Source organism: Thunnus albacares, chromosome 4 (genome assembly GCF_914725855.1).
Source record: "Thunnus albacares chromosome 4, fThuAlb1.1, whole genome shotgun sequence".
NCBI lineage: Eukaryota > Metazoa > Chordata > Actinopteri > Scombriformes > Scombridae > Thunnus > Thunnus albacares.
Window position 1 is genome coordinate 21,528,727 of NC_058109.1, and position 10,065 is coordinate 21,538,791.

A 10,065-nucleotide genomic window follows, 5' to 3' on the forward strand; every position below is an offset into this window, starting at 1 on the left:
ACTTTGCTAACCTGAAGCTACATGGATGTTTTTAATTTTATACTTTAATTTAATACACTTTCTATGATGTATATATACTGTATATACATATAATAGTCAGACGTGGTAATTGCACTGGGATGATCAGTGGTGACTCACATCAGATGTGATAATACTCTGAAGACAGATTCTAATGGCCAATCAAATCACAGCTGTGTGTGTGTGGAGCAGTCAGCTTGCATCGGCACGTTGTGATGATTTTTGTTTTCCGGTGCATTAACTAGTGTCAATTCTACTGAATTCCCAGCAGAAATGACAATGTAAGCAGCTGTACAATTACCCGTCACGTTTCATGAATCACACCACCAGCCAGTTGTTGGGATTCTTAGATTGTTAACTTGGTGAAACCCAGCGGACTGCTTCCTCATATCCGGACTCCCTGAATGCATCAGGTGAGAACACAGAGCGGGTTGAGGGCTGTATCACCTTTTAACTCCACATTTAGACAGTATGTCACCTTCGCTTTAATCTGTTAATGATTTGAACTTTGAAGCTAAACAGTTTTATGCTACTTTCTATAGTTTGACACATGCTGTTTGTATCTGAGGCCAGCTGGAGTTCAGGCCTCCTTTCCCCGCTATAGGTCAACTCCTCCATCCTCAGCAGAGGACTGAGGAGGAGCATCATCTCATCATCATCATCTCCCCCACGTCAAAACAAACAAAAGACAAACAACCAATCAACTTGGAGGAACCAGTAAAGTAAAAGAGGAAAGCGACAAGACGAGAAGGAGACAGAAGTGAACAGAACTGGAGAAGTTGTTAACTAAACAAATAAAAGTCGACTTTAATCCAATAGTGAATCACAAAAGTTTATAATTAAAAAAGTCATTAAAAATGTCACTGAAATAGCAGGACAGAAGACCTAAAGGTGGTAACTGAGCCAACAACAATCCCTAAGTGTAAGACAGCAAAACCACCATTCTGAACAAAAAAGACTGTTCTTCGTTTCATTTTCAGTAAAATAATAGAATAGCATGATTTCAGTTTCTGTTTTCCTTCCATTTTCTCTGCTCATGTTTGTCCTGCATTGAATACTTCGTTTATAAATCATTAATTCATTACAATTACTTTACAGTTACATCTGTTTACTTTTAAAACATGTATTTGCGTTTGTGTGAATCCATCCACACACACGCACACACACGTTTGTGCTCATATGGGTGCAAAAATTGCACATATTCTTAATATTCAATAGGTAGAAAATAAACAACTGAAATCACCCTAAACATCCCTTTCTGAGGGAGTCCAGTAACACACCACCACCACCATCATCATCATCATTGTCAAGAGCCATTAAGACTAACTTCCACATTTTTTCCCTCATCTACTTGTGAGGAACTTTCCATATTCAGGCTGCCCTCCAGTGTCATGCTATGATGTGAGATCATGTATCTCTAATAGATGATCAATCTTCTGCCTCTGTAGTGTTGTTTTATTTTGGTGGAGTTTTAGTTGGAGGACAAAGTCTCTCTGAGGAATACTGCAGGATTTGCCAGAGCTGGCAGAGGATGATGTCAGTATCAGAGTGTCCTCTGTGGATACACATCACCATCTAGTGTTGTTGAATCAGCAACACACACACACACACACACACACACACACACACACACACACACACACACACACACATACACACACACACACACAGAGAGTGAGTATCTTATCCATACAAACTCATTAAAAACACACAACAATGACGGCAAGATGATCCCTTTTTTTCATACTTTTATTGTAATTAATTCATAATTCAGTACACCCACAAAATGTTTATATAAGTATATACAGGTACTGGTCTGTTTCCTGCAGAATAATAATATATTGGGTTAATTGTTTATTTCATATTGAGAATACACATGATACTCACTATGACTATAATGCAAAAATGATTTTAAAATGAGACAGAAAAAGAAAATGTGTCTCATCACATTTTCTCCAGCGGTCTGATTTCACTGAATTTTCGAATGTCGTTTGGAGTAATAAAAAATCTTGTATATCATTTCAATGCAAATTCCCTCCAATATTTAGAATTTGTTGTTTTATTAATTTCTCTGCACATTTGCCTCCATTCTTCTTCATTCAGCTGATCTCCTATTTGTTGGATGCTATCATCGGTGTCCATATTGTTCTTGAGAGTTTTATATATTTTTGAAAGTGTTATTGATCACCCCATTATGATTTTTATGAAAGAAATGTACCCTTTATGATTAAAGGGTACATTTAATGACTAATGGCTGAAATGCGCTTATGGTATTGTTTGTCAGCATTTGTCAATATGTTTTTAATCCTTTTGACGCCCAAACTTGCAGTATGTATCTGTTCTGTTTGGTTCAAACTCGGGCTCCCAAGTATACCAAGTCGTTATTTATTTTGTGGATTTTATACATATGTTTCCAGCTTTTTTAGTGTATTATCTATCCATCTATGTCCTTTGATTTGTAAATAAGATGATTCATTTCTCCTTCTCTGTAGACGATCACATTCTTTGACTTTAAATCCTGGCAGAGATGATGATTAATGAGTGATTTAAAGCCCTGCTCTGTACACAAGATAATTATATGTTATGTAATTATATCACTTAATAGAAAGTATCATAACAACAGAGTCTAGGATGCTTATTGTAGATCCCTGCCCTCCTGAGACTTTGTATTCACATATGAAATTATAAAATGGTCCATGTATGTCGCACTAAGTTCAAACTATAGTGCAATGAGGGCCACTTTTAAAGTTCACAAGGCTTTGTGGACATAAGAATAATTACTAGAATAAAAAACTTTATTCTTTCAAGAGTTTGACAAAATTGAGTCAAACACAGATTTTCACGGTGAAACCTTGATGCTTGTTTTTGGCAACTGTGGACAATTTGTTCCTCAATGAGCCTCTGAGTTTATAAAGAAGGGAGAGAATAAAAGCCTTGGAGTACTCTCTCAGACTGTGTGTGTATGTGTGTGTGTGTGTGTGTGTGTGTGTGTGTGTGTGTGTGTGTGTGTGTAACAGAGGAAAAGAAAGCGAGCGAGTAGGGAGGAAGTGAAAGTGAGGGAGGTATAGTAGAAGTGGGAGGGGAACAAGCCTAAATTCTTTGAATCTCCGTGAAACGAGAGCGTTCTTTTGTACTGAATACTGGTCACAGCACAAATACAACTAGACACTGAAAGAAACATGCACCCTGATTGAGATTCAGCATAAAAATGTGCATCTCCGGTTCTTCTTTTTTTTTTTTTACGACATAATGGCCTGTTTATTCTTTTATTGTTTACATTGTTTACTTCAAGTTCAAATTTTATTGTGCAAAAAAAGGTCACAGTCCAATTCCAATCAAGTAATTTCATCATCAAAGCGAGTCCGACAAGGTCAAACTGACACTGATGTGCTCCAGGGCAAAGTCTGGCTGTTCTGGCTGCTCTGATTGCCAAACAGATGGACTTGTATTAACAATTTCCCATTATATGAGTGAATGAGGTTTTCAGAGTATAAAAGAGGTCATATCTTAAATGAAGTTTGCATAGTAAAATAGTATGTTAAGATATGAAGAATACAAGGAAAGTGAACAGGATGTCAGTAACAAGAAAACACCAATTACAATATTGAGTTTTGTTTGGATTCCATTTCATCTTTACCTCAGATAGCCCTCATGTTCCTCACTTCACTTCTTGGCTGTAAGAGATAAATTTGCTCACGGCATGAGGGGAGATGTCTTTCAAATATTTGGGTCAAAAACAAAACATGCAGACTGAGAGAGACAGAGAGAGAGAGAGAGAGCGGAGAGATGTGAGAGGAGGGGGTAGGGGGGATGAGAGGATAGCAGGGCAGACAAACAAAACTGCTTTAGTACACATGGACTTTCCCCACGTGAATCAATATTCAAGCCCTGATCTCCCCGTTGAGCAATGAGGCCAAAGAGAAGAGAGAGCTGAAAGACAGATGAGACAGAGGGAGGGCTGTGGGATGTCATGTGTAAAGAAGGAGATTCTCATTGGAGGCAAAGAGAAAGAAGATCGCTATGCATGTTTTGTGGAAGAAAAAAAAAAGTGGGGGAAAAAGGACAAACAAAAGCATCCTACAGTACATGCTGAAGCCGTATTGGTCGTACTGCTACGCTGCGGACTCCACATCTAATCATTAAGGTAGGTGAAGAGCTGCCACTGGATTAAAACATGCAATAAAATTATGAAGTTGTGGGTGGAACAACATTTCTATTTTTAGTTGTAGTGAGTGCAGGAAAAAGAGGGCATGCACAAATGTTGTCAAAGCTCCATATTGGGATGCACTGCTTTTTTTGTTTTCTTTTTTTGCATTGCTAAAAAAATAGAAATCTTCAAAACATTTTAAAATATTGATTATTTGTTTGTTTGTATAGTGTGGATCAATGTTTTTACCCATTAATAAAGTATAAAAATCTTGAAAATGCAGGCAATTGGTCACTTTTAAAACACCTATTCATGTAATAAACTTGTTTTTATTACATTGGGATTTAATTGTGACTCTAAAAACTTTACTAGATAGGAATTCAGCCATAAAACTGGCTGGATACTGGATCATTAATCTCTGTGACTGAGTACAGGATAAACACAACAGACTACAGGATTAGAGTTGAGTTTTGAATGACAGCACATTAAAAAAAACAATAATCTTGTTTAAGAAACGTTTTTTTTACTATGTACAATGAGGACTAATTTGTTATGTTGCTGGCCTGCTTTTCTTTATTCTCCTGTGTTTAGTGTAGTGGTTTTAGAAAAGAGCTCTAACAAGAGTGGAAGGATGTTCTCCAAGCTCAAGTGGCTGATTGTGATCCAGCTCCTGCTGAATGAACAGGCTCTGTGCAGAGTGCCACCTCCTTTGGCACTGAGGAAGACTCTGCTTCCAGAAACTGACATCCATGAAGTTGGAGAGAAGACGACCAAACAGGATGATCAGGCTCTCCGGGGCTCCCGACTCCAGCTCAGTCTCTCATCTGCAGAAAAGCCTGGTCCTGTGTCAGCGGTTGGACAAAAAGAGGAGAGAATCCAGTCTGCTGAACATGTCATATCAGTCCTCAGGGCGAAGCTTCAGGGGCAGATTCAAGATCATCTCCACATTGAAGGAAATGTCAGCTGTGGGGATCTACTGTCTGCCAGCACTGTGGATGACCCGTTATCCTCCGTGTTCCCGCAGGAGCTGCTGGGTCTCTCTTTAGTGCCCGTGTTGGTGGTGGCAGGCTGCCCACAGGAGGCGCAGACCCTGGTGCTCAAGCTGTATGACCTGCTGGGAGTGACTGACACAGAGGAGCTCCTGATGGAGGTGGAGGATCTGATAAAGAGGAGGATGAGCAAGTCAACATCCACGCCAACACCTGCATCAACAGCATCTACATCAGAAAGGGATCAAGCAGGGCACCACTTAGAGGCTTTGATGTTTAACATCCAGCAGCTGGCCGTGGTGGGAGAGGGTACAATGGGACAAGGCACCTCTAAGCAGGAGGAGCGTTGTGAGGGTTGGACCAGTGTGAATGGAACCATACTGGTAGGAACAGCTGTGGATGGAGCCACAGGTGGACTGGAGGAGGCTGTGGACACCTGTGAGAGACTGGGAGTCCTGTGTGCTGGTGTGACCAGAAGTGGACTACACAAACCTGGCAAGTATGAGGCAGTGTTGAAGAAAGGCAGTCGCATCCTGCCTTCTGAATCCCCCGAGTCTGAGTGTTGGATCCGTCAGTGCAGTGCAGAGGAGGATGTTTCGATCCCCGCCGCTTCAGGTGGACGGATGAGGCGCAGCACCCAAAGGAGCTGCATCAACAAAAGTGAGGAGCGCGTGTACAACGTGATGGAGTGGATCCCTGCTGTCAGCACCCTCTACAATCTCGGCACAGCTGTGTATTATGCCTCAGTCAACTGCTCGGAAACTGCTAAGGAGAGAGCCATCCTCAGTGCCGTTGACCTTGGCACAGATGCTCTCATGGTCGCCACAGGGGGGACTGCCGGGGTGGCGGGCTATGCCCTGGGAGCAGGGGTGAAAACCGGGGTAAAAGCTGGAGTCAGGTATCTACTCAACTCCATGAAGGATGAAGACGACGTGCTGGTGAACCAGTTCAGCTGGGAGGAAGGTGTCATCACTGTACAGTAGACTGATGCTTGTGAAGCTTTAGTAATAAATATATTTTAGTTTATACATGTTTTAAAATAACGAGAAAGGATCAATGTTCGTTAACTGACATGGTTTCGGAGTAACAAAATATCTTACCAGACTTTACATAATCTAGATAATTTGGAAAACAGGATTATTCAGTGGATCATCAGAATCATGTTTGAAAGGGGAAAAAAAGCTTTTTTGCATTTTGTTTTGTGTAACTGTGCACATAAACATCATTTTACACAATTTGCACAATAATTATTCTTTCTTGAAGATGATTTTCATGATTTTCAGAGAGAAAGAGAGACAATCTAACCTTAAGGCTATTAAAATAGTATAAAGTGATTTACATTACACATTCATTGTAAACAATCTCAATAATCTAACAATAAGTAAAGTCAGAAAATAAGCTTTGTACCTTTGCTTTTAGAAAAATATCTCTTTTTGTGTATAATAGATACAACAGTTGTACAATTTATCCTGTTAAGCAGCAACATTTAAAGAACTGGTCTCAGGAAACTCAGCCCTTAAACCCTCAAGACTTTGATTTGTACCCTCCACCACTGTTTTTTCTTTTCCTCATGTCCTCCATCAGTTTTCTTCCTTCCTATCAAAACCTTCTGTCTGGTCAGAGTCACATTCCCACCTCTGGTGTAATTGCAGGGACAATAGATTGAGAACTGAATTTTGTTGTTTTATATGTTTTCCTTTACATGTTAATAAAGTGTATATTAAATCTGTGTGCATGCAGTGGCTGTCAGTGTGGTAGTTTATATGCTAAAGAGTAAACGCTCTGTAGCTGCCAAATACAACATCATAGTGTAGTATATGCTTATGATAAGACTTACCATGAGGGCAGCGAGGAGGCTCAGTGGATAAACTCTGTCATCTCACTGAAGGAGGATCCTGAATAGACCTTTTTCACAGAAGGCATTTTGATGTCGCAGTAAGAAAAGCACACATATGTAAATAAACTTAAAAAATGACTACGACTGAATTCCATTTAGTTGCTTCAGTTTCAGGGTCTTGGTATTGTTTATGCTGGTTCACTGTCACACACTGTGGCACTTGAATATAATGGTGCCATTGTTAAGGTTATCAGTAACACTGGTGCCTTTCTTACGGTGACAACTCGAAATGTCCTCCGACAGTCCGAAGACGTGCATCCTGGGTAAAGTGAAATCTGTTTGTCTGTCTGTGTATGTGTGTTATCCCTCTGATAGACTGGTGACCCATCCAGACTGTTGTCTGCTTCTTGCTCAATGCATACTGGGACAAGCTCCCTGAAGGCACCTTGAACAGGACAACCTAATGTGGATGGATCCATTGATTTTATTATATTAGTCAAAACAGAGCATGTTCACTAGTTATAGATGCACATTAGCAATATGTTGTCAAAAACCTGAGTTATTATCAGAAACAGAGCTGAGTTATTTATGATAACTAATGGACAATAAGTTATCTCTGTTCTGAGCCTGAGCCAGCACTGACCTGTGAACTTTTTACCAGATGATGAATCTGCTTTCCTAAAACTAAGTCCACAGTTCTTATTTCTCAGCAAGTTGATCAGCTTAGTAGCTAATTATAAAACATATATATTATCACTTTAGCCCTGACTGTGCGTAATGGAAAAAGATAAGGAATAAGCTGGGTGTTTTTTTGTCAGATAAGCAATACAGGAAACACACAGTCTGCTTCCTGGTAATGGCAGAAACTGATTTGTTTTAATTAAAAGAGCCACTCTTGTATCTCTTAATATCTATCTAATAATGTTAGATAACATGTCTGTTTGTCTAGGAGAAAAATAACTCCGGCACCTCAGTTTTGAACCTCTCTCTCAGGTTTCCCATCTCTCCACAGATATAACAATGTGTATTTTTGGTGTTATCAAAGGCAGGTCTGACCTCAGGGAGCTGGCTGAGCAGGTCTGATTGTAAGATGTGCTGAGCTGTAAGCAGAAAACAACAGTCTTACTGGGAAATTGATTCATTAATGCTTCCACTTCATCTTTCTCAGATGATTGCAGGCGGGTGGTCAGAATTAAAATCTTCCGTGTTTGATTGACTTCCAGCTCCAGCAGTAGTGTGCAGACTGTGTAAAACAACATGTGTTTATATAAAGTACGTATGTGCTCTGTAGCTGATAACCTCAACCAATCACTGCACCGGTGGTAAACTACTCTGTTTACAGAGTAAGGTTTATATGGGGGGAAGCTTATGGCACAGAGATCATGTCCTCTGCTTTGTTTTTGATAATGTGGAGATTTTAACTAACCTGGCAATGTGTGTACATTCTACAAATAGGCTACACACAAATTACACCTGATTAAATTATGATACTTCTTTAGATTCAACATCCATCCTACCAACTGGAGAACCTGCAGACCACAGAGTGTCACAGGTGCTTTATTCTTTCATTCCAATTTTTCATGACTTTGTCAATCAATTTGTTTCTAATGACTTCATATCATTTTTTCTGTTTCTGTTTTAATTAGTGCTTTCTAAAAATACCAATGTATCAGAGTCCTAGGGGGACCCCAGTCAAAAGCACCCAATTCTGCCCCTGCAGTTTTAATAGCTGGAACTATTTATTGAGTTCATGTTTGCTAATTTAAGGTATCACACACTATCTGGTGATTTAGGGACACTCTATCAATCATTTTGAAGGCTTTGTGGAAAGATTGTACTTGGAATAAAAGCTGCAATTTGTATTAAAGAAAAGTATATATTTTCCTTTTACACAATATGCAAATTAACTGTAACTTTCCTAAAATAATAATAATCTGTTTTTTAGATGACATTAATAACATAACTAATAATGTTTTGAGAAGAAATATGTTAAACTTTTGCTATGAAGGTTGTTTCTTACCATAGTTTATTCTTGGAGTCAGTAGTCCTTATGTGTTAATATGTTAAATATGTTGATAGGATGAGGGTTAAATTTCACTTAAACTGCCTTTGGACGGTCACTTTTAAAGATGTAATTTCACAGTTAAATGAATAAAGGTAATGTGAATTAAAATAACCTGAAAATGGTACAAAATTCATGGCTTTAGTCAATTCGATTCAATCATTTCTACAGTCCTGTGATTTTGAGTTTCAGCATAGAAAGTTTTCATTGCTTTTCAATTTACAGAAATCCAAAGTGGAATCCTCATTTCTGTACTGATGTGTCAAGTGTGACATCTGCTGGAAAGTGCAGGAACTGTATGATTGAATAAAATAAATGCCACAGCTATTGTTATGGTGGTAACAGCCAAAAAATAACACTACCACTGCTTATTATTTCCAAGATACTCCAAGCTCTCTCTGAGGACAGAACAAATTGTAAATATTATAAAGGTAAATAACGAATTACATGGTATACATTACATGACACACATGACATACAAGACACAAATGGATACCTTTAACAAAATGTTGATTTTTGTGTACAGATCTAAAAAAAAAAAATGCTACTGAGGTAAAGCAGTGGCGTAAAATATAAGTACAATTCTTGGTACTTGTGCTTGAGTACCAATATTGGCTATGTATTCTTTATACTTACAACTCCACTATATTCAGAGGAAAACACTTTTTACTCCACTATATTTATCTGACTGCCAGAATTATTTATTTCACATAAACCTTAAAAAGGGTGCATTGTTATAGATTAAACTAAACGTATATAAAGTAGTTCAAATGAATTCCACCTCGACCAACTACCCCAGAAAAATATAGGGTATTTACACTTTAAGGCATCAGTAATAACGATTCAATGGAAATTTCTTCCGCATAGCTAATGGGTACTTTCCCTTTCATACTTTGAGCACAATTTCCTGAGGTACCTCTTTTTTGTTTTGTTTTGTTTTGTTTTGTTTTGACAGTTTTGAATGCAGGATATAACAGGGTATTTTTTATATAGAGTCTCAGCACTTCTGAAT

General features: G+C 38.6%; 1 protein-coding gene across 2 annotated transcripts; it reads left to right on the forward strand.

Annotated features, from left to right (window-relative positions):
• The first annotated feature begins 3,867 nt into the window (after nt 1-3,867).
• Nucleotides 3,868-6,883, forward strand: apof (apolipoprotein F). 2 transcript variants are annotated; one of them, XM_044349336.1, is made up of 2 exons: nt 3,868-4,162; nt 4,757-6,883. In XM_044349336.1, exon 2 carries the CDS (start codon nt 4,797-4,799, stop codon nt 6,135-6,137), a length of 1,341 nt encoding a protein of 446 aa, XP_044205271.1. In that variant the 5' UTR covers nt 3,868-4,162; nt 4,757-4,796; the 3' UTR covers nt 6,138-6,883. The 2 variants fall into 2 exon arrangements, with proteins under 2 accessions (XP_044205271.1, XP_044205272.1); XM_044349337.1 differs by having other exon boundaries at nt 4,762-6,883.
• The last annotated feature ends 3,182 nt before the right edge of the window (nt 6,884-10,065 follow it).

What these genes read in the sequence shown, in the direction of transcription:
- apof (XM_044349336.1), top strand. Translation starts at nt 4,797, where the DNA reads ATGTTCTCCAAGCTCAAGTGGCTGATTGTGATCCAGCTCCTGCTGAAT.